Here is a 26,360-nt window from a genome sequence, read left to right on the forward strand (position 1 = left end):
CGTTGGTTACACACGATTATCCCTAAGGTTTCGACGAAAGCTTGGTTTAAGGGATTGAATGTAGGTCGTGATTTCATTCGCGTGATATCTCGGCTTATGTCCAATCACTACAACCTAAACGCGCATCTCTATCGCATTGGGCTCGCAGCAAACAATCTTTGTGATTGAGGCGATGGCTACCACGACATCGAGCATGTTGTCTGGTCGTGTATCCGGTTCCATGCTGCTCGCTCTCAGCTCTCTAGAGCACTGAGAGCAAAAGGCAGACAATCGGATATCCCCGTCCGGGATATCTTATGTAGCCGTGATCCTGATCTACTGCTTCATCTATACCTGTTCCTCAGAAACGCCGATGTCAACGTTTAATGATGTTTCCTTCGTTGTGTCCCCGTTTCATATCCCTCCTATCCGATCTATAAACTTTTACTTAGTCGCGGCAATACATACACACACTCTTTACAGATACACAGGCCAAAGGTTGTGCAGTCCACTGATCATTCAACAAGAGCCAAAGGTTGTACCACTCATGACAACTCTACACGAGCTGATGTTTGCGCCGGCTAGTGACCATTCTATCCAGGATTCCTCGAGTCGAGAAGACGCACCACGCTAGATATGGGGTACAGACTAGGGGGGCGTTGCTGATTAATGGTCAGCTGCATCCCAATAGGAAGTATCCCGTGTCGGGCACAGGTACAGAGCATTGGAGACAGCAACATCACAATTACGAAAATACTTGTAATACTAACCTCGAGCCAACCGCGAGTAATCGGTTACATATTACTAACATAGTTATAAGGCAAACATTGTCGAAATATTGAACTCCCGGTCCCGTCAAGTTGACGCCATATGAGCCTTAATAAAAATATATATTTTGGATAAAAAAAAAATTAATAGTACATGTTCATATTTAGAGATAATTTGACAATTTTCCGAATTGCATTCATTCGTCGGCAATTTTATAGAGGAAGAAGGTATATTAATAATATTCGGAACAGTATATACACTGGAAGCAACAAATTTCCTACCTATTTTTTTACAGCTAACGAGATGATTCCTTTCCCAAAAACTATTCTTTTCTGCCATGTTCAAAAATCGAATGCCCAAATTGCGCATCTCAAAGGAAATGCATCAAAAAGTGCTCTCAACTCAGCCACCGGGTCGCCTCCCCACTGCTGGTCCATTCTGCCAGCTGTTCTGTGCTGCTCAGTTTTGCTACAGCTACTTCGTCTGTTATGTCCACAATCTCGTCGATAAATCTTACACATAAAATCAGTAACAGAAAACGCAATCCAACAGACTAGGGAAAAACTCAAATAAATCGCTTCTACGACTGCTGCGCTCCCCGAATGGGGACCAAATTATGTGGATGACAGATCCCCTATTAGAGCTCGTCTGCTTCCGGCGAGTTTGTCTTTCAAATATCCTAAGCAGCACAGTCGTTTATTCTTAACATTGCAGAAAGCGAGAGAGAAAGAGAGGAGGGCAATGAAACTCACACCCTTCAATGACCAAATTAAATCCAACAGATCATATCTTAGCATCAGCAGAAGAAACTTCGAAGTAGAATCGATGCGAGACGAGCAGAACCGGATGCCATCGGTGGGACTATTTTTCGACACAAATTTCATTCTGAGAATATCGTGTTTCAGTTTTCAGTTTAATCAGTGCAGAGAGAATAATTTTCTGAGGAAGCTGTAGATTACAGCCAACATATTGTGCCAGAGTGACATGGCGACAAATTGCGGATCGCGAGTATTTTTCCGCACTATCCTTTTTTGCAGCAATATTGAAGCGCACTGCGGTTACTTACCCAATCAGTGCGAAATGAAATGCGTTGACCCCCATCGGTGCTTATTTTTAGAAATATAGATTAGAGAATGTTCAGCAGGAACTCGGGAACAGAAGTGCTGAAGTGAAAGGTCAAGAAAATGACTTGCACACTAGATAGAGGAATGGGATGAGATTAGCCCACACACAAAAGTGACACTAGAAACAATGGCTCGCTGGAAGATATTCGTCCTAAATATAGACATATTTGTATATACCAGGATATGGGATAGGATTGTAGTAACGTAAGGTTTCCCATGGTTATCTCTGAGCAAACTTGGTATTCGCTTCAACGATAAAGGGATCCATTAACTTCAATTGTTACTTCTCTATTACTTGCTGTTAACATGTGTTGTCAAAGTATTATTTCATGGTTTTGGTTCGAAACCGGATCTTAAAAAATTCGACGTATCAACCTCAGTTCAATCGCCGTTAAATCGAAGTAGAAAGTATATTGAAGACGAAAGTAAACTACTTCGAATGATAAAATCAACAAATATCAAAATAATTTCTTTAAAAGTTCATTTTCACTACTAGTCCGCAAATTTAATTGACATATTTAGAAATCCAATGTAAGTTCTGATGTCAATCAAACAAATAATAATATAATGAAGCGACAGTTCCTCTAGGAATATCAATGTATTTGAAGATGAAAAAGGATCCACAGATGTTATGAGGCGATTCGTCTGCAGAAAACATGTCAATATTTCACGAGAATATTTCTATTATGTTCGTAAGGCAAAATAATGTTAAGCTTACCGGCTTTTCGACGTGCTCGCCACAAAACGGGCGGAACGGTATTACTCGGGGAGGCCAGTGTGACAATCTGAGATCTTCCTGAAAAAAAAAAAGAAAAACAAAGGTTACAAAGGATCAACAAACAAAAACATATGAGATAGTAGATGATGAGTAGTATGATATAAGCAATCTTGCGAAGGATGTCACTCATCATTACAGTCATATTGTTCATGTCTGAACCCATTAGGTCGAATACATTATCGAACAACAAAACAGTTGTCTGGAAGCCACGTGACGAAAATTGTTCGATTAAAGGGCACACAAGTATCGAGAACCGAGAGCTCTATGGTGCAGTCACATACCTCTAACGGTTATTTCAATTGTGTTCTATTGGTTTGGCTCAAAAGCAAGGAAACGTTGTAAAACTATGTTACACTTAGCGTGTTCGCTTCCATTGCACAATGGTCCAGGAGATGCATTTAAGTGGAAATTAGCATTTAGAGCTTGACAGTTATTCTCTAGACAAAAACTGTCTTAGACAAATTTGTTACTCATGATAGAGCGCTCGTTTTTGTGTTGTCAGAAATAGGGTGACCAAAATTGTGGATGAAATAAAAAATCTAACTTTCTTATCTTTAGAGATAGAGGTAAACATAGTTCGACAATGTTGTAGCTCCAATTATTTGAGACATCTTTGTAGAACAAAGTCTTTCTCTATCTCTCGAAATAACCGATATAGCGCTTTTTATCTAAGTTACGTTAGTGTCACCAAGAAAAAAACTGTTTTTTGCTCTAACTTTTATATTTCAAATTTTACATGCAAACTGTCTTCGAAAGACTTTTAGAGCATACTAATTTTTCGAGGCAGAACTTGTCAATATCTCAACTTTACTCAAAGTTATTGATATTTTTTCCCATAAAACACACTCTTTTCATTTGTTTGTCATTCTTTCTGGGGCAAACATAAAAAATGTTTGTTGACGGAATTTGAAAGAACAGATTTCACTCTATGTAATATGTGATTTTCAGAACTATGTTATTTTTTGTGTTTGAGTAAATTGAAATTGAAATCATGAGTTTTTGGATGAAAACCCATCAGTAACTTTGAGCAGGACTAAGATATTGACATGTTCTGTATCGCAAAATATTGGTATTGATAAGCTCTAAAAGTCGTACGAAGATAATTTTGATGTAGAATTTTAAATATGAAAGTTAGAGTAAAAAAAAACCCGCTTCTTCATAGTTACCCTAATGCAACTCAGATAGAAAGCGCTAAAAACAACTTTGTGGGAAATATTTATTGTTTATACAAAAATTGTCCTAGACAAAGTTGTTACATATGATAGAGCGCTCATTTTTATGTTATCAAAAATAGGGTGACCAAAATTGTCGATGATATGAAAAATCTAACTTTCTTATCTTTACAGATAGAAATCAACATAGTTTAACAATGTTGTAGCCCCAGTTATTTTAAACAACTTTGTAGAACAAAGCTTTTTTCTATCTTTTAAAATAATCGATTTAGCGCTTTATTCTAAGTTGCATTACGGTGACCATGAAAAAACGTGTTTTTTCTGCTTTAACTTTTATATTTCAAATTCTACATCAAAACTGTCTTGGTACGACTTTTAGAGCTTATCGATAAAAACATTTTGCGATGCAGAACTTGTCTATATCTTAATCCTACTTAAAGTTATTGATGCTTTTTTACCCAAAAACTCATGATTTCAATTTTAATTTACTCAAACACGAAAAACAGCATAGTTTCGAAAATCACACATCATATAGAGTGAAATATGCTCTTTCAAATGCCGTCAATAAATTTTGTTTATGTTTGCCCCAGAAAGAATGACAAACAATTAAAGAGAACGTATTTTTTGGGAAGAAATATCAATAACTTTGAGTGGAGTTAAGATATTGACAAGTTCTGCATCGAAAAATGTTTGTATTAGTAAGCTCTAAAAGTCTTCCGAAGACAGCTTGTATGTACAATTTGAAACATAAAAGTTAGATCGGAAAAATAGTTTTTTTTCATGGTAACCCTAACGTAACATAGAAATAAGGCGCTATATCGATTATTTTAAGAGATAGAGAAAGACTTTGTTCTACAAAGATGTCTCAAATAACTGGGACTACAATATTGTCGAACTATATTTGCCTCTATCTCTAAAGATAAGAAAGTTATATTTTTTATTTCATCGACAATTTTGGTCACCCTATTTTTGATAACGTAAAATTGAGCGCTGTATCATATGTAACAACTTTGTCTAAGACAGTTTTTGTCTAGAAAATAACTGTCGAGCTCTAATTGCTAATTTCCACTTAAATGCATCTCCTGGACCATTGTGCATTGACGACTCAAACTGTTTAATATGGATCTATTAATTTCCATTGTCAAAGTTCTTCATTTTGAATGCATGTTCAATTTGAATTTTCATTAGCTTCTATCCCCCAAAATGGGTTGTAAGGGATCATTTATCGGCATGTTATAGAAAATAGTTTCAAGTTTTTAAAAGCAGTGACGACGGGGTTTCGTGTGGTATTGACGAACAAAGTATCAAAGTAAATAGAAAATAGAAAGAAAACAAGGGTTATTAGGATTGGGCGACCTTTAGAAAAAGATCGATCTAGACATATTGATTTTCCAAACGGCGTCGATCCACTGATTAAATCGGTATCAAAGAATCGATCTTTGAAAAATCGAATGTCTTTTTTCCAATTTATTTAGTTATCTATAAAGTAGTGGGGGGCAAAGGTGCGCACAGGGTAAAAGTGCGCATTGGCCTTTTTGAAGCAAACGAGCATAAAATTTCGACAAAAGTGTATTTGTTTGATACATTATTACACCAGCAGCGCAAACCTATAAACAAGATACATTTCATGAAAGTGGAAAACGGTGAAAAGAGTTTTGCGATGTTTTGATCTAATTTTTTAAGTTTTGGAGATGGCGATTAACTTACCTAAAATACCTGGAAAGTTCGAAACTACATTGTCAAGAAAACCTTCATTCTATAGTAGATGATAGTGCGTATTCGTTTTTGTGAAAAAGTTCAAGAGCTTTTTTTTAAAAATTCGATAAGTTCAAAAATTGCTTGTGGGGCAAAGGTGCGCAGTGGCTGTGGGGCAAAAGTTCGCACCAGAGTTTTGCTCTAAAAAAATATAAAATGTTTTCAATCAAACTTTTAACGGAACCCACAAGAAGAAAACTGATTTGAAGAAATGCGCTCCAAAAATCCTCAAATGGCCCGACAGAGGCTTCGGTAGGTTGACACAGCGTCGGATTGCCACAGACCTCAGATATTTCTGAATCAGCTCTGAGGAAGAGGCTCATATCAGTGAGTAATTTATGTTTTGAATCTTCTTCTATTGACATTTCTACTTCTGCTAGAGCGATTCAGACAAGTATTTACGAGTGAGTAGCCTGAGAATCTGGCGGACCACTGCAGAGCACTGGACAAAGCTTTCTATGGTATGACTCTCAAAGATTTACGTCGTCTTGCGTTTGATTTAGCGGAAGCCAACAACCTCTAGCACGAATTCAACCAAGAAGCAAAACCGGCAGGAAGAGAATGCGATTCTAGCTTCATGAGGAATCATCGTCTGTCTCTTCGAACCCCACAACAGCGCTCCAAGGCAAAGCGTCGGAATCCTCAGAACCGAAATCCAAGATGAGGAAGAAAAATAAACAATTGCTTAAAAATAATTCAAAATTAATTTCAAATGAAAAATATTTTTATTTTCACCGTGCATTCAATTCAATAACGGTTATGTTTCGTTTATGATTTCACAATGAACTTCTAATAAATATTTTTTTTTTCAACAATGATTTTCAAATAAATCAAGTGAAGGTAACTATGTATTTATTAACTTGATCTATATTAATAAAAATGAATTGGTGTCCGTTCCTCACGATTTAACTAAAGAACGAAGCAACGAATTTGAGCAGTCAGTATCAGGAGTGATGCGTCTTAGTCTGCATCAGGTTTACATGTCAAAAAAATAATTATATACCGCGAGTATAGATTATGTACAGGGTTTTCCAACTTTAAATTCCGAAAGTAAATTGAAATAAAACACACTTAGAATTCGAATTTCGAATAAACTTTTATTTCAAATTGAAGTTTGGTTTATGCCATTATGTGTGAAATACAACATCATTCAAATGTCCACCTAGGGCTTCCTCGCACACCTTGATCCGGAACAGGCCACTTTCGATGACTTTTCGGCACATATGGGGCGGTATCTCGGTCATAACTTCACGAATGTTGCCTTTCAAATGTTCAAGAGTTTGCGGAGAGTTGGCATAGACACGGTCTTTCGCATAACCCCACAAAAAAACTCTAGCGGGTTCAAATCGCTTGATCTGGACAGCCAATTGGCATCACCAAAACGCGAAATTATGCGTCCCTCATATTTCGTTCGCAATATGGCCATGTTCGGTCGTGTTGTGTGGCACGTGACACCGTCCTGCTGAAACCACATGTCATCCGTATCCATATCTTCAATTTGTGGCAAAAAAAAATCGGTGAACATGCGGCCATAGCGCTCACCATTCACAGTTACCGTCTCGCCGACCTCATTTTCAAAGAAATACGGCCCGATGACTCCACCAGACCATAATGCGCACCAAACATTGACTTTTGGCGGATGCAATGGTCTCTCAATAATCACGTGTGGATTTTCTGAGCCCTATATACGGAAATTTTGGGTGTTCACATAGCCACCGAGCTCGAAATGTGCCTCATCGCTGAAGAAAATTTGATGCGAAAATTCAGCATTTTGCTGCTGTTGTTCGTTCACCCAATCGACGTATGCCCGACGTATTCCATGGTCACACTCTAATTTTTGTACCAGTTGGACTTTATATGGATGTAGGTGCAAGTCCAAATGCAAAATTCGCCACAATGATGTGTTTGAATAGCCCAATTGCTGAGCACGCCGTGGAATCGAAACATTTGGGTCATCCTCCAATCTGGCAGCAACAGCAGCAATATTTTCGGCCGAACGCACATTACGATGATGCACAGGTTTCACAATATCCGCTACGGATCCAGTTTGTTCGAATTTACGCACTACATTAGGAGATTGTGTGCTCTGTAGGCCGTCCATGACGACCAAAATCCGTCCGTAATGCTCGAAAAACATTTGCCGGTTTTTCATCATTTTTATAGTATAATTTAACAAAATTAACACGTTGTGCGATGCTAAAACGATTCATATTGTAAAATGGCAGACATTCAACTAACGATATGACGCTTTGGTTGACAGCTATGTCAAACGGTTGACAGCGCAGGGCTGTATACTTTCGGAAGCCCGAAATGGAAAACCCTTCTTCTTCTTGAATGGCGTTAACGTTCCCTGTGGAACTTTTGCCGTCTCAACGTATGCATTAACTAGCGTCATTTATTAATACTTAGTTGAGATTTTCTAAGCCAAATAACACGCCTTGAATGTATTCCGAGGGGCAAGCTCTAGAATACGCGTGATCACAGTGCAAGTCGAAGGAAATTTCTTTGACGAAAAAATCCCCCGGCCAGAACGGGAATCGAACCCGAACACCCGGCATGATAATGTGCGACGCTAACCACTCGGCCACGGGTGCACCTCAAATGGAAAACCCGTTATATCTATATATCTGAATCATCCGATAATATTCCGATAATATATTCGTGAATGGTAAATAGCATGACACATTGTGATTCATTGAACATCGACACATTTTCGAGCACTGTTTCGAGATTTCAATTTGTTTGAACATCACATTATTGTATTTTGGAGAATATAAACGCTTCATTTCACATAAATCGTCTGATGATCAAAAACAGAATAGAATTTTACTTCAAAATAACCCCCTACAGATGAAATAAATTTTACCGTACACTGCTATTTCAGATAAACAGTTCTCATTTTGTAAAAGACTATGCGAATTTAGTTGATGAACTTTTGGATTTTTTAAATGGTTCCGTATCGTTAGGTTGGGTTACGTCGGAAATCAAATTTATCTGAGTACACTTTTAATACTACCAGTACGAATCAGTCTAATGAAAATAGTAACGTATATAGTAACAATTTACAAAGAACTTTTTTTTAAATGTTATATTTCATATAAAAACAGGAAACAATTTAAACAAACATAAGGAACAAACAACTAAACTCATCAATCTACAAAAACTCGATTATAAAATTTACCCGAACGTACCGACGACTGCTCTTCTTTGTAAGCCGGCGATGACTTGGCCCCAATCAACGCTTTGGCACCCTTCTCAAACAATGCTGCTATCATGGTGAGATTGTATTTCAGACATTTCTTCATCATCTTTATCAGGTGGGTCGCATGGTCGGCATTTCGCAACGATTGTGACACCTTGCCACAGCACTGCTGAACCTCCGGGGATAGCAACTCGGGATAGCCTAGTTGGGTGTAGATATTCTTCAGTTGGATCCCACTGTAGATGGAATAGTAGCCTCCGCGAACACAGAACAGCAGCAAGATGCTCGGGAAATACGAATCGTTCAAAATATCCCCCTTGCTGTACTTCACCAGCACTTGCTTGGGAAGGTTTGCCATCAGGAGTCCAGTCAGCACCAGCTGTTTCAGCTCATATGGCTCGCTGGGTATGAACTGATCCGATTGAACCAGATTTCCATGCTGAGTGTAGTAGCAGTAGAATGACTCGTACGCTCTGCTGTAGTGGTCATCCTGTTCCAGATCTTCGTAGGCACGCTTAATGCATTCCTTCGTGCGATTTGAGTAGCATTTATCATCCGTCAGGGGTTGGAAGAAGTTACCCAGCACATTTTCGCGCACTCCGGCTTCGTCACTCCATCCATTCAGGTTGATCAACACACAGCGGATCAGTCGCTTCACGTCGTCATTATTCGGATAGGAATCCTGAATGTAGCGGTCAAGCGTGCAATTGGGCACTTGGAAATACTCCGCACACTCGCTCAGCGCTGTGGAAAAACTCTTGTAAACAACACTGTGAGGAAATTCCGCGGGTGCTTCGGAAACCACTGCCACTGCTATAGGGATGAGAAATACGGCAGCGACAGCCCACATTATGACCGTATGGAAACTACCCTGCGCGCTCGAATTCGAATGAATTTAAACTTGGTGCTGCAAGATAATGTCACATGTGAGACGTGGTTTTTATGTGGCATGTATGCAAAACATAACAATTGTCGCAGGGAGACACTGTTATGGGGTACACCGATAGACACAAATTACAGCATAACGTATGTTGCGTCTGGTTTTTATTACGAAAGATATAAACATGGGCGCTATGTTACAAAAATCACGTCGATCGGTAACATTTGTGTATTGTTTGTGACATGTACAAATAATTGAATGATAGAAATGTTTGGAAATCAGTCTATACTATCGGAAACAAAATAGTTACAGAGAAACAATGTTTAATAATACCAAGGCGAGCCATGAGTATGACTATTAGAAGTTCAACATACTTCTTTTTCATTGTCATTTCACTCTTGTGATGTCGTACAGGAAGGTTACAATTGTTCACATGTTAATGGTTTCTTCAATGTGTACATTGGACATTTCCTCAAAATGATCCTTCTTTCAAATCATTACATGGCGTCTAAAGGAATATAAATACGAAAAAAAGTTTCAAATTAAAGGGTGTGTCACATCAAATTGCATCACGGAAAAAACGCTGTAGAAATTCGCCTAGTAGACCGATCCTTTTGAAAATTTTAGACAGTAAAATAAAAACTATTAAACAACTTTTGGTTCTCTTTTTATTCATACTTCGAGCCCAAGCCCGTATGCTCACACCTTCCTCTTTACCCCGTCTATAAGGTTCTGTACAAAGTCAGGTTGTAGTTTTATTTGAACAGAAATCCATTTTCTCTTGAAGTCCGCCTCCGATTTGACAACTTTTGGGTTCTTCCGGAGGGCTTGCTTCATAATCGCCCAATATTTCTCTATTGGGCGAAGCTCCGGCGCGTTGGGCGGGTTCATTTCCTTTGGCACGAAGGTGACCCCGTTGGCTTCGTACCACTCCAACACGTCCTTTGAATAGTGGCACGAGATCCGGCCAGAAGATGGTCGGGCCCTCGTGCTGCTTCAATAGTGGTAGTAAGCGCTTCTGTAGGCACTCCTTAAGGTAAACCTGCCCGTTTACCGTGCCGGTCATCACGAAGGGGGCGCTCCGCTTTCCGCAAGAGCAGATCGCTTGCCACACCATGCACTTTTTGGCAAACTTGGATAGTTTCTGCTTGCGAATCAACTCCGGAACGCTTAATTTGTCCTCAGCGGAGAAGAACAACAGGCCCGGCAGCTGACGACCATTACCAGGCAATGCGGCTTCGTCAGCATTTCGGTGTACAGCTTCCGGGCTCGCGTCTTCCCCACCATGTTTTGCCTTTCGTCGCGGTTAGGAGCCTTCTGAACCTTGTATGTACGCAGGCCCTCCCGCTGCTTGGTCCGCTGGACGAAAGAACTTGACAAATTCAGCTTATTGGCGACATCCCGGACCGAACTTCTCGGATCACGTCTAAACTGCTTAACTACGCGCTTGTGATCTTTTTCACTGACGGAGCATCCATTTTTGCCGTTCTTCACCTTCCGGTCGATGGTTAGGTTCTCGAAGTATCGTTTTAGTACTCTGCTGACCGTGGATGGGACGATTCCCAGCATCTTACCGATGTCCCGATGTGACAACTCCGGATTCTCGAAATGAGTGCGCAGGATTAATTCACGACGCTCTTTTTCGTTCGACGACATTTTTCCAAATTTACGAAAAATTGACAGTGAAGCATGGCCAACGTGATCTATACACTCTTATCTGATTATAAGCGAAAGCTGAAGATATAATTCCTAAAAATTAAATTTCTACAGCGTTTTTTCCGTGATGCAATTCGATGTGACACACCCTTTAGCTGCATCGAGAGATAGTGAAGACTCGACTTAATAATCAGGTGCAGCGGGGAATTCAAGTCAATCAAGTTTGATTTATCACCTCACATGCGTGATTCAATTGAGACAAAAATTTGCATGCTGCATGCCAAACAAGAGCAACCCTCGAGAAAATCAGTCTCAGTCAGTGATAGCGAAATCTATGTTTACCAACGTGGTTTAATAATAATTCTTTCACACGGATGCGCGTCTACGGAGCCGTCCTATTTTTAACATATACGGGCTGGAGATACGTTACCACTTCGCAGCATCATGGTGCATATTCAACATTTTCGATCAACTGATAGAAGCGATAATTTGCATACCTTATGAAAATTACAACAGAAGCGACAGCGTCTGCCTGCTTTTAATCTCGAACAGCGATCGTAATGGAAATCGAAACTCAGTCGAGTGAACAGATTTGCTTTCTGAGCCCGAAGACGGTGGAAAGAAAGGATGAAAGGTTACAATTGAATAGTATGTTAGTTAGCTGTTGAGGATGTGCCATGAAAATATCTGAAGGTTTGGATTAGCTCTTCTTAAATATTGATCCGCTATAGATTTGTTAAATTTGAACACGATGTATTCACAACATTTTTGTTTATTTTTATGTCGGTGAACTGTGGGTAAGACGGACAGTGAGGGGTTAGGTTGATATGCGGTTGATCTGAATAGTATACTGTTGAAATTCTTATTGATTGTGACGAATACCTCTCCTACATGTTATTCTTTAATATTTGAACCACCTTCCAAACATTGAAGATTTGTTATTCCAGCGATCCGAAGTACAGATATCTCCGGTATATAACATTTTAAGTGAATCTCTTTTTTATCCCATCTGTTTATTTTTTTATTTTTTTAGCAATTCAGTTATAACAGAACCGAATTTATTCGTGTACATTTTTATCTTGATATAATTTATGTTGTATATTACATTGTATAATATTGCCTACTGGCCTCTTTGAAGGAGTCCTGCAACAGGATACGCCATTTTAACGAATCTCTCAGATAAAGGTCTCGAACATCTACCATCACGATCGACCATCCTTGTCGCCATCGAATTGAAACCCGTCAGAAAACAACCTACTTCCCCTCCTCTGCAGGGAAGGAAAAGCAAAGTTCTTCAAAGATAAGGGTACCGAACTAACCCCATAAACCAATGAAAATACAATCTTAATGAAAAAAAGGCAAAGGAGGGTTGTGTCCGAGACACGACCGCATAGTTGACGTACGATTCCGTGGGGCTTTCTGTTGATTTTGGATATGTTTGAAGAATTACATCGTTAAACTCTTTGATAATGATTTGGTGGCTCTGAAAAGGGCCGTTTTGTTTGGTCGTAGGGTATTGTTAGTTCACTCCACCAGTGTTTACCGAGTGATGATGACCGAATTATGGTAAACAGTCGTTAGATGGTGCGTATCAGATAAAATATACCGAAGTAGAATGAGATACGATGAAAACCGCCATCTGTGATTTTAGACAAGATGCCCCCTCTGTTATGTATGGATGAAATGAAGAAAAAAAAACTCTCCAATGTAATATAAGATAATTACCAATACCCAACACAATTATCAATTTTTCCCATCAATAAAAACATGTTAATTTAATATAGAGAAAACATATTTGGAATGGAAAAGGTAAATTTCTTTTATAATTTTTACTTCCTGAGTGTTTATTCAACCTAATGCGAAATTTAATTGGACTAACAACACCCAATACTATATGTAGAGCATATAGGAAATCACATTTTCTAATATTTCATCACTTTTCCATTTTTTCTCGCCGTATAAACATTCCTTGGGTGAAAATGAACACAGCAAAACAGAAGACGTAATCCTACGTCAAAAGTAGCAAGCATATAAAGCGTAGTCATTCTATCTTTCGAATGAAATGTTTATCATACCATTTCGTTCACTTGTTTAGGAGCTATCATCGCTCGAAATCTCGTTCTCCGGCGTAACACTTTCGTTTTCGAAACTTTGAACTTACACCCCAGTATAGAAATGAAAGACGTAGTCCTACGTCAAAACAAATCTGAGAAGATCATTGCAGTGACCGAATCATTTGGCGTCGAAGTGTTTTTCATTTGATTGGTACACATAAAGAAAACAATGATTCGTTTCAACAATTGGTTCATATGAAATATATGATTAGTACTGAAGAGAAGACTATTCAGTAATAAATTCTTTTCTATTTGATCTGAATAAATTATAGTTTTATTACCAGGTCCAATTCAAGCGATTACCACCTTTTTCTCGCATTGTGAAACTTCCTTTTCCAACGAAACGGTACATATTTGATCCAAATCTTATACTGGAATAAAGAAAGATTTTGAATTTCACCCAAAAATAATGGATTGTTTTTTCTCCAACATAATATACGCTCGACAAAAAAAATTAGAGGAACCGAGTGCGGAGTCGGAAATTTTAAGTGATTTTTGACATGCTGTAACTTCGTGAAAAATCAACGAATATCGATGGGATACACAACAATTTGGAAGCTACATCTTTTAGGTATTATTTTAAGTATATTTTATATTTTGGTGTGTATGTGTAGTGGGCAACAATATTGAGAAAAAATGAAAAATCGTATCAGAAGTACAAAATCCTACGCGACTCTCAGAATGAACAATTCGTAACAGATAGGGTCGCAAGTGGGATACTGTTGTCGGTGGTTCTATTACCTGACATAAGAAAGTCAATTTAGTTTGCGACATACAAACGCGAGTAAAATTGTTTTTTGCTAGTAATTTATAGCTGGCAGCACACAGCAGTTATTCGTTGTTTCCGTTCATGAATATATTTTCTTTCGTTGTTTATTCAACTTGAACATATTTTCGGCATCAACGGAACATAATTGATTACACTCTGAACAGCATTGGGGCATAGAAATAAACCGAAAAGTAAGTAGAGTAGGAAAAAGCAAGGGAGAAATAAAAATATAATCTTTGTTTGCCTAGGTAACGTTCGCAGACACACTATGGGTCAATTTCAGTTGTAGTAACAGAGTATAAATCACTCGACATGAGTAGTCCGTATATTTCCGCTGCTTCAAGATGGGAGACAAAAAAGAAAGGGCACTTGCAGTACCGAAAGAGATCACAACGTTTTGGTTCGCAATCGAAGCAGTGTTTCTCGTTCTCATTTGTGATATTATCCGTAGCGTGTAACAACAAACGAATGGTGCTGGTGGAAGAGACTTCTGCAAGATCATATTTGAACAAACTAAAATGAGTTATTCAGTGAAACGTTCCATCGACAAACACTGCTTATAGCTTCTAAAATATACCGAAATACATGTAAACATGAAGACTCTTTGAATCATTGGGTTGAGGAATAAGCTCATAGCGTTTGTTTGCTGTTTACTGGCAAAAAATAAGTATTCGTTCAATAGAACTGTACAAAACTATGTCAATTGAATTTTTAAGTTATTTTATTTTTATTAGTTTTGAGACCTAGAAATGGAATACAAGGCAAAAGGCGGCAAAAATCAACTTTTTTGACACCTGCTCTTCTTTGCTTTTCATCGAGTTCAAAAAGTTGCCGAAGCGGCTCGGGACATTTGCGATGTGTATGGAGAAGGTCTACAGTGTGGAAATGGTTTGTAAAGTTGGTTGTAAAAAATGGCGATTTTGACATCGATGACACGACTCTTCTGATTCCGATGAAGAACGTCTCAAATCACTTTTGAAGGAGAACTGTCGCCAAACCAGTCGAAAATTGGCGGAAAAAATGAACTGTGGCGAATGTATAACTGATTAACTTATTGCTATAATTATTGTTTTTTGTTTAAGCAAAAGCTACGCTACGATCTTATTCCCTAATTCCCTATAACTAATGTTTTATTCGTATCATGGTTGAGGGTGAGTTAACTCATTTAACATGTTCTTGACATGTTCCTAAATAGAAAAAAAGTTTGTCAGTCGCGTTAATTTACACATAAAAATGTAACAAGTAAAATACGAGACACTAATAATATTTTTTCTAACAACTACTTTTTCATGTGTTCTTTGAAAAAAAAATCCCTGTAGCAATGCCTTTCTTCCGATGTATGGCTGACTTGTTGATAATTATATGATGAATAGCTCATTTTCAATATTAAAAAGACAATGTTTTCAAGAAAAATGAATTTAGATTTTCTCAACAGTATTCATTTTCAATTTTTTTTTAAATACTGTTGTTCTATATTTTTTCCCTATGTTTTATTCTTTGACCAAAATTTTTTAGGTCTTATAGTTTTTGATTAAGATTTTTTTTCTAAATTTTGAGTTTTTCATTATTTTTTCCCGAAAACTACTACGAAATTTTGGTCAGAAAATGAAATGAAGGAAATTGTTAATATTTTCATTTAAAAATATCAAACAAATCTTTTTGATTTTTTTTTTGTTTATTTAAATAAAATAAAATAAGTTTATTAAAAAAAATTCAAATTCATTTTACGATAAGCATTACTTTTTTTAACGGTTTTTTTTAACGGTATTATAGAACACGTTCTCTATATTTCAGAAACTATAAAAGATAGAAAATTGACGTCTTCGACAAAAGCTCATATTTTAATAAGATCTAAAACTTTGTCCAGTAAACTTTATTGTTAAATTTCATTGCTTTATTGCTAAACAAAATAAGGATGTGTGTAATAGTGTAATTTTTTCAAAGAACACATGGAAAAGCTATTGTTAGAAAAACTTTTTTCTTGTAATAGTGCCCATCTTCCGATGTATAGATGACTTGTTGATTATTGTATGGTCTATTCATATATATTTTTCATGATTCAAAAAATAAACATTTTGAAGAAAAAAAATTTCATTTTTTGAAATTATTGTTTTTTATTATATTTTTTTTAATTTTGTTCTTTTAGTATCATTTTTTTTAAACTTTATTTTGGATTTTTTTTCATGAAAATTAATATAATTTCCTACATTTTATTCGACCAAAATATAAGTCTTTCAGTTCTTGAGTTTGACATTTTTTGTTAAAAAAAAATCCTTGGCCTTTTTCAAAAAGGAATCTCATTTTTCGGAGTTTTCAGGTATACAAAGTTGCTTAAATGACCAATGTTTTTAAACCCACAACGTTTCACTGCAATCTAAGATGGCGCTGCCAACTCCTAAGCCGAGTTGATGTGAAATTCGTCATATATTACGATATATTCAGGTTCAGCTATCTTACACCCTGTGTATCGAAAAACATCATAATATGAAAATCCTAATGAAAATATAGATGTTTCATATCATTTTAGAAAAAAATGCAATTAAATATTAAAAATATATTCTAAACTTATAAGAACATATTGCTTTGAAATGGTCTACTCCTTGTGTTCATTTATCACGAAGTTACTGTTACTGAAGTGCAATGCATAGAGTTATAATTTTGTTCAGTAATTGATCTGTTAAACCTGAGAACTTCTTGTTTGTGGGTCACAATTGACAAGTATATGGAATTCGAAGATATTGACAACAAATCTCCAACAAATATCCTAGTTTAATCCCACGCAACATTTAACGCCTTGGTAATAAAAACTTTTCATCTTTTTTTCAGTAATGATATCTTTTTTCAATTTATGAGAACTATTTTCAATCATATATTTTGCAAAATGGTTTGGTGATTCTGATGATAATAACATAATACGTTAAGGTGACACCATTATAAAAAAAACTTTGCTTCATTGAGATGTAATGATGATTTACACAGTGACCAGAAAACGTATTTTTACGCTGAAGCTACGTAGATAACTTCATTGTAACATATTTTTGGATTACACAAAAACTAAATAAATGAACGAAAAGGTAGCATAACACACACACAGTAACAATTCTAAGATCCAATAATTGTTTACGCCATGAAATTACGTTGGGTCGTTATGGTAAGAACTGTTTTATTATCTGAATTCAAATTGATTCAAATGTTTTGATCGATGAAACAGATGAGATGGGTAGGCCATAACAGTTGTGTAGAATACCGTCGATGGGGGTGGAATTGGGTCAACAATGGAAAAAGTTACTGTTAGTAATATCTTGACAAATGTTGCGAATATTTTTGAGAGCTGTGAGCTGTTTAATAGGAGACATATTTCCACAACTTCCAATGCATAATACTTAACTATAGTACAAATAGTTATTATTTAATGATTCATCAAAGTTTGATGTGTAAATAGCCATCAAATAACACATCAGAAAAAATCTCATGCCCAGCATTATACAGAACTACTAGAATTGTAAATACTGGATAGAATTATTATTTAAAGTCTTGCTAGATGAGTCATTACTGGTTTTGAGCATTAAATTTTTTATCCATTCGAATTTCAATATTTTCGAAATATTCTCTTATTTACACTGAGTGAGGGTGAGAATGGGTCAAGCACAAAATTGAATTCCATGCCAAACCGATGTAGTGATTGTCAGATTTTCATGAAAATTGGTAGTTCTATTCTTCATCGTAAAATATTAGACCCGTATTTTTTATGCTTTTCATCAGGGTGGCTATATCCATTTTATGGTGGTCCGAAAAATCATCTATTCATCCTTTTTTGCCAAAAATAACCTTTTTCATAAATTCATAACTTTTCAACTACTGGACCGATTTAGATGATCGATGTATCAAATTAAAGCCAATGAGCTAGTTTTGTTTGAAAATGATTACATTTGAATGAAAAACAGATTTTGTTTTCGTAATTATGGATTGTAATCGTTTTTCATAGCTTACATGGTTTCGGAAATAAGGTCACCATAATTTTTATTTTTATTTTTTCTTGAAGACTGAGGTTTTTTTACATAACATGTCCAAATATCAGAGAGTTGTTTTTTCGTTTTCGAGTGATTTTGCAAAGTTAACATGTTTTCAGTTTTCGTTCAATATTCCAACATCTATGCGACTAGGATCCAATTTTTATGCATATGTGGTATTCCACTTGGCTTCAAATTGTAATATCAACCATCTGAATCAGCCTAGTAGTTTAAAAGTTATGAATTTAGGAAAAAATATTGGAAAAAAAGGAAAAAATGTTTTCTTCTGAACATCGATTAATATTGAAAAATCATAACTCAATAACACAAAATAACGCATCTCTGAAGTTTGGATATGATATCTAAAAAATCTGAGCTTTTAAGAAGAAATATAAAAAATATATAGCGCCTTTGGTCCCGAGACAATCTTCTTCTTCTTCTTCTTCTTCTTCAATGGCACTAACGTTCCTAGAGGAACTTCGCCGTCTCAACGTAGTATTAGTATTACTTGCGTCATTTTTATTAGTACTTAGTTGAGATTTCTATGCCAAATAACACGCGTTGAATGCATTTTGAGTGGCAAGCTCTAGAATACGCGTGATCACAGTGCAAGTCGGAGGAAATTTCTTTGACGAAAAATTCCCCCGACCAGAACGGGAATCGAACCCGAACACCCGGCATGTTAGTTATGACGCTAACCACTCGGCCAAGGGAGCACAAAACACCCGAGACAATGTACACTTTAAAAAAAACAATCAATAATTACAAGACCAAAATCCAAAATTTCTGCAAGTGTAATATTTTTCGAAAAGAGACTAACTAATTGGCTTTAATTCGATATGTCGATCATCTGAATCGGTGCAGTATTTCAAAAGTTATGAGTTTTTAAAAAAAAGTAATTTTTTGAAAAAATGAGAAAAAATGATCTTCCGGACCACCCTAAAATGGAAATGGCCACTTATTTAATTTAATATTTAGATCATCCGAATCGGTATAGTAGTTCGAAAGTCATGTTTAAATTCATGGGTATTTTTGGAAAAAAAATATTTTTGAGCAGCCCTAAAATGGACATGATCACCTTTATGATAAAAATACGGGTCTAATGTTTTGCGATAAAGAACAAAACTACCACTTTTCCAAAAATCTGAGAACCACTATATCGGTTTGACATGGAATGGCTGTATATAAACATTTCCATCGCACTTCTAGGTGGATTGACACTATTTTCGTAACTCAAATAATCATTCAAGACAATTACATGTTGTTAAATTATCTTGAAATTATTGAGAAATTGATTCCTAAACACAATTCTTAATAGAAAGTAATATTCACTACTTTGATCCAATGTCACTCCCTCTAATGGGTGAGATTGGGTCAACTTTCATTTAGTCGTAGTTCAATGAAAAATTAATATTATTCAACAATTCCTTCAACATTTACGAGTGTTCATCATTAGAGAACATTTCTACGTAGTCAGAATTGTGTTTTACTCTAGCTTACGATAATTATTCAACAAAAAGTTCGAAACCTACCTTTCTTGACTTATTTTCACCCCCGTCGACGGTACCTAAAACGATACACTAGCTCGACTGGCGAAAAAAAAAGAATAAAAATTCCATAATTTAGTCATAACTAATATTTTTAGTTTCGGAAAATCTGTAAATACTGTATGGAAACCAAAAAATCAGTAACTAGAAATTCTTGGTCCCCTAAAATCTGATAAATCTGTAGAAACACTGTTTGAATTGTAGAAATACAGAGAAATGACATTGGTGAGTAGATCGTTGCCGAAAACTTGGAGAGTCGAAATCGCATCGTCATTTGGAGTCATTTGAATCCAGAGATGATTCAATAGACCTATCAGAAAGAAGTCATGTCAATGGTTATCACGTGACGCAAGAATTCTGTCCGGAGGTCAACGTGACAACATTGTCGTGGCCACCTTGCAGCCACCGGCCTATGATCATCTTCTCGGAGATGCTCGGTAACCATTTCGGTAGATGTAGATGGGTGTTCCGGTTATTTTCGGCGCCGTCCGATATGTCGCATGTGAATCAAAAATGGCTGAAACACATCTTAATACTGTCCATTCCAATTTCCGGACTGAACTGGATAACTCAATTCTAGGTCTCATACAGGTCGAGTTCCGTACAGCAAATTCCGGCAGCCAGTGATTTGTTTGAGGCTCATTTGTGGATTGTAAATTGCGTGAAAGAAGAATAAAAACATGAAATTCAAAAGCTTAAAATGTTTTTTTAGGAGCAATATAAATGGTAAGAAAAAAAATATGACCTTTTAAATGGGTACCGCTTTAAGTCAGTCACTCTGTGACTCTTAAATACGATCCCAAATACCGTCGAAGCACTCTCGATTGATGCCCAGTGGTATGAATATCAGCATTTTATCCACCATCATAATTGGAATTTACAGCCGCATTTCCCGACCATATTCATGCGCATTTACATTTCCTCGCATGATCTACATTCCAGTCTAACTGCTCCGACATGATCATCGAAACGTTCGATCAATCCATTAATCATCGCCGTAGAAAATACGCTACTGGGCCGATCAACAAGCTCGACATCGGCTGTCTAATCAGATCATGACCAACATATTTAACCCGTCGTCGAATCTCTAATGACAGACTCAGCGCTGTCTCGGCACCATCATCACCTGCATCACCTGCCTGTCGGATGCAACGGCGACTAATGGAATGTTGAAATGCAAATTTTGCGCGGTGATTTATCATTTCCTACGCGGGGATGCGATTAGTCGGGCTCCAGCAAAACAGTGACGGATTAATTCAATAATCTTATTTGCACGCCGAAGTATCTAGTGTGTATCGAAGGTAGCTCTTGCAAATCGTATCTTTCAACACATATCGGAGATTGCGCGAGAATTACAAACGCATATATGGAGAACGTTCTTTCCAGCTCAATTAAGTCCACCAAGGTGGTCCTCGATTTCAGCCAAATCAATAGATCATCATCGTTAGATCGAGCCATTCATTGTCGCTCCACTCGATATGGTAGCAGTTGGGTGCTGTGCTGTTGAGCCGCTGAGAGTTCAATTAGTATTCCGCGAAGCGCGGAACAGCCATTAAATTGCGCTAACGTCATCTCGCTCTTCGGTGGCCCGAGTGCGCCGTATCGCATGTGTTGTGCCGTCTAAATGGCCTAAAAAACATATCCTGGGGTTTTAAGGGCTTGTCGTTCAGGATTTTTGATCTGCAATTCTTGTCAATCCGATCGTTATTTATACCCGGAATCCGAAATTCAGGAAATGTTCGATTTATGTCTCCCTTCAATCAATGTCCAATGAAATATCGTCGCAATCGAAAAACAAAATAAAAACGCTAGCGATCGACGACCGGAATATAAACGGCTTACTAAAGTCAAACTATTCTTCGACTTAGACAACGGAAAACGTTGTCCATGCAGAAGAGCACCCCTCATCTATGTTATGCTCGACGCAAAATGGTATCATTGGAACGCTGAATTTCGTACATTCAAAGTTCGTACAATGTCAAAACCTAGCGAAATCGCGTTCTATTGAAGGTTTATTTTCGCAACTGAACGGAATCATCAATCGACCAAAGGTCGATTCGATTTCGACCCACATGCTTCAGCAGTCAGACAACAGAATTAGGCGGTTATGAAACCACCCGAAATTGGTATTCATTAGATTGACTTACATATTTGGGAAGGTCTCACTTGAGAAGTAACTTTGACAACCGATGAACACTGGTCTTGGGGAAGATCCTCGCTGAAAACACTTTTGGCGACAAATTCACGGCCTAATATACTTTTCTTCTTTTATTTTTGTTTAACAATAACCGATCTTATCGATATGAAACCAACACAATTACTTTCACTAGACACTACTATCAACTTATAACGCTGCTTTTAGTTAATCTTCTCTTAGTGCTTGCAATACCTAGAAATATATTAAATACCAACCATAATATTAAACACACACACACACACACTTTCTTCCAGTCACGAACGAGCATTGATTGTTTGCGTGACTACGGTAAACAAACAACACTGTTTCTTCAGATCGCACCGATCTTCTGTCGTTCAAATTTCACAGATCAGATCCGGCGTTTGATTACAACATAGCAGACACTTATAAATTTACTTTATTTTTTTTCTTGACCACTCTTCGAACTTCTCCGGCGGCTTTCATTCGGCCCCATCTCATGCTATATTTAACCGCATTCGTGTTTCTGCGATATAAATATCCGCTTATCACATCCCACTTGACACATTAGCACAGATGATCACATTCATCGAACCATCGCGCTTCATCGCGATGCGGAACGGCACACAGCTGACACAAGCAGCGCGGAGGAGATCAAGAGAAATTAATTCGAATGGACGACGGAAAGCAGCAAAAAGCGTGATCAAGGCGAAATTTTTCGATAGGCATGATTTGGTGCGAGGGATGAAAAACTCCGTATGGTATTTCTTGGCTACAGCTGTCCGACAGATTTGTTGAATGTCAACGAGTACCTAAATCTCTTTCGGGAACCATAATCGCAACTGTTTAGATTTGGTAACCTTTTCGAGCTCCTAACAACAAGATTACAGAAGGTTCCTAATGGTCAAAAATTCTAAAAAAAAAAGAATCATTTTCATATGAATATATTTTCTTCGAGGCGCGTGTCCAACATTAGTGACCTTCTGTTCAAAAAATTATAACTTGAAAACTGCTTATCTGGTTGTACTGTGATATTCGACAAACCTATTGGAAGTTTTTAAGCGCTACAAAGAATTTCATACTTCTGTTCTGTCAAAAAGTACCGGGATTTGGTCATTAGAACACGACGAAGTTATTATTCATTCAAATTTAAAGAATCGTCACTCAAATATGCGCCATCCAAAAGATTCTACCCAAGGCCTTACAAATTTACTCTCATTGGCACATCGTCACGCAATTATGAACCTACTGCATTTCAAATCGCGGCTTACTCACACCTGCTCGATACAGGATACCAAATAGCTGACCCGCAATCATTCAGGAGATGATAGAGGATACTTGATGAAAAAAAAACCGTCTACGCATATCATCGAATCCAAAAAAAAATCACAGGAGGGTTATGTTCGAGACACGACCGCACAGTTGACGTAGGATTCCGTTAGGATATCTGTTGATTTTGGATATGTGTGATGAATTACATCGTTAAACTCTTTGATAATGATTTGGTGACCTTGAAAAGGCTCGTTTTGTTTGGTTGTTGGGTATCGTTTGTTCTCTCCACCAGTGTTTACCGAGTGATGATGACAGGAAGATGGTAAACAGTCGTTGGATGGTGCGAATCAAATAAAGGTAACCGAAATGGAACGAAATTGAGAAAACCGCCCTCTGCGATCCTAGACGAGATTCCTCCTGTGTCATGAATGGATGAAATAAAGAGAAAAAAATTATAGAAGGTTGTGTCCAGGATACGACCGCATTGTTGACGTAGAACTACGCTGTTATTTTTGTTATTTTATATAAGTCGCTTGTTTATACCTTCGAATATTATTCTATAATGCTGTGAAATTTTAGAATCCACTGCTTAGTAGAATAATCTATGAAATGGTTTTTTTTTTCATTTTAGAATCAGATAATTGATTGATGATTCATTCTTGCCCTCGCAAAACAATACCCTAGCTGATCGTATGTCGCAATTTATTTCATGTCAATGCATTGAAAATTTTCTTCGAACGCTGTTCCGGTGACCTTTTTCGCAATAAAAATAGACTCGGCTACAGTCGATTATATACATGCACCATTATTCCACATCTTATAACTACATCAATATATCTTTAGCACCGCATGGAAACAACAACAATGACAACACTTGCAAGTATCAAATATCATGCTATATGTTATTTAGTATTGCCTCAGTGGAATCGCACCGCTAGGCATCGTTCGTACAACGTAAACCAAGCGCCAAACAAGCGTTCGCCATAGCATGCATTTAAAGCCATTACATTGGTGGCTTGAAACTACTAGGAATATAAACACTTCTCATAATTTGCTCCATTCTCAAAAGAAACGCTTCTGTTAATATTACTGGCCTCGAAAAAAGTTGCATTACTTTCTCATGCTCGAGAGAAGCACAGCTGTCACCCTTAATGGAGGAAGTTTTGCTACTGTTAAGCGAAACCTAATCACATACAAAATTCCAGAACGACATTTACTTTCTTGGTGACTAAACAAGCGAAATAAACTCTTTTGTTAATATCAACAACCTGGAAAACAGTAGCATTGCTTCATTATGATCAAGATTAGCGCAAATGCAATCCTAGTTGAAGGCAGATTTGCGACTGGCACGCGAACCCAAAATAACTTTTAACATTTCAGTAAGACATTCAAGATGGTTGATTTTCTCCAAATATTTTTTGGCGCACAACCTTAACGCCTGCTTCGCCATAACGTCAGTTTAATGCATTGATGTATTCTCAAAGGCACCAACAATATTAACTGTTTGGAAAAAGACTGACTTATGTCACACCGCTTGTACTCTGCTGTAACACCCATCGATGCGAATTCATTGATGAGTTTGTCAAGAATGACCGCCTTCATCACCAGCGGGATGGAGGGGCTTGATTTTGGTTGCTGCCTGGAACGCTTACATTTTCGATCGACGCGACGAAGCTGTTGTTCGATGCGGTTTCACACTCGCGAAGGCTCGGTTCAGTGCGAGCGCTTCATGATCGCGTGCATCATTAGATGACGCTTGCCTCGAAATTTTATTGCTCCTGGCAATGCGTTCGTTTTTTGCAAGACTCGAGCCTGCCATCCTCTTCTTCTTGCGCATCACACAGCGTCATATTTATGACGCGGAAAGAAAAACACACGATACGAATAACGCGAAAAAAAGAACAGAAAAACCAAACGACGATATCCAAGTTGGATTACCACTGGTGGGGTCCAATCTTAGATCGAAGCACAGCGAAAGCAAAGTGAACTGGATTGCTCAACAGTCCGATGCCGAATGAAAGTTTGCCTCAGCGAGATCCACTGTTTATACTCGAGGCCAGTATTCCCCTTCATTATTCTACTTTTCCTTTATTCACGGCGACTTCAAATCCTATGATTTCCCCTTCATTGGTCGTCGATAAGTTGCTCGTTATAGACAGCTCTGTTCGGAAAAGCACACAAATGGACAGAACAAATGTATGAGAAAATGGAAACGCTTAAAGTTTTCATGAATTTTAACCAATTACAAACCGGGGGATTCTAATGTATAGCATATTAAACAAATCTTAGGGAATTTCCGATTCGTTTAGTATGTAAATCGCCAAAATCCGTTCGCGGCAAAAATAGTTATAAACGTTAACTTTATTTCATGAAAACGTGACCTGTTTTCTGATTTGGCACCCTTAATGAAAGACGTAGTTCTACGTCAAAACTCACCAATGTAATATAAATAATTACCAATACCGAACACAATTATCAATTTTTCTCATAAATATAAACATGTTACTTTAATATAGAGAAAACATATTTGAAATGGAAAAGGTAATTTTCTTTTATAATTTATACTTTCTGAGTGTATGTTCAACCCAATGCGAATTTTAATTGGACTAACAACACCTAATAATATATGTAGAGCATATAGGAAATCAAATTTCTAATATTTCTTCACTTTTCCAATTTTTCTCGCCGTATAAATCTTCATTGGGTGAAAATGAACACAACAAAACAGACAGCTTAAACCAAACGACGCGTTTTCAAGCGGTAACACGGGTTTTTATTTATGAAAATTGAAATAAATCGTTTCATATATCAAGTCATTTTTAACACAACTGCTACCACATACAATTTGACACTTATACTTGTGCTAAATTTTTCACAATGCATGATCGGTCTGATGTCTCTGATGTTCTGATGTCTCTGTTAGGGAACACATTTGGGTAGGAACAAAAGTTCCCCCTACTTTCATGTATTTGGAATGCCGATTTCCCCCAGACAGCTTGGTTTTGATATCTCTGTTAGGGAACACATTTCGGCGGGAACAAAAGCTCCTCCTACATTCATGTATTTGCATTGCTGATTTCCCCCAGGAAGCTTGGTTTTGATGTCTCTGCTAGGGAATACAATTCGATAGGAATAAAAGCTCCCCCTAATTTCATGTATTTGCAGTGTTAATTTCCCCC

The 26,360-nt window shown here is 37.3% G+C and overlaps 2 protein-coding genes across 12 annotated transcripts in view; both read right to left on the minus strand.

Moving 5' to 3' along the window:
- LOC129775065 (dual 3',5'-cyclic-AMP and -GMP phosphodiesterase 11-like) overlaps positions 1–26,360 on the minus strand; it is a 375,931-nt gene that overhangs the window by 252,452 nt on the left and 97,119 nt on the right. For 10 of the 11 annotated variants that reach the window (XM_055779279.1, XM_055779278.1, XM_055779280.1 and 7 more), the window contains one exon: positions 2,590–2,667. Coding sequence is in view for 2 of the 11 variants with exons in the window: in XM_055779270.1 (XP_055635245.1) it covers positions 2,590–2,667 (78 nt within the window). In the remaining 9 variants the exon portion in view is untranslated. Of the gene's footprint in view, positions 1–2,589; positions 2,668–21,901; positions 22,144–26,360 lie in introns of all 11 variants that reach the window. The other variant, XM_055779277.1, reaches the window with a different exon arrangement.
- LOC129775068 (general odorant-binding protein 45-like) lies at positions 8,450–9,787 on the minus strand. Its single transcript, XM_055779289.1, has one exon. It carries the CDS (start codon positions 9,626–9,628, stop codon positions 8,726–8,728), a length of 903 nt encoding a protein of 300 aa, XP_055635264.1. The 5' UTR covers positions 9,629–9,787; the 3' UTR covers positions 8,450–8,725.

Source organism: Toxorhynchites rutilus, chromosome 3 (genome assembly GCF_029784135.1).
Source record: "Toxorhynchites rutilus septentrionalis strain SRP chromosome 3, ASM2978413v1, whole genome shotgun sequence".
NCBI lineage: Eukaryota > Metazoa > Arthropoda > Insecta > Diptera > Culicidae > Toxorhynchites > Toxorhynchites rutilus.

Coding starts and splice junctions, on each gene's coding strand:
- LOC129775068 (XM_055779289.1), bottom strand. CDS start 9,628: ATGTGGGCTGTCGCTGCCGTATTTCTCATCCCTATAGCAGTGGCAGTG.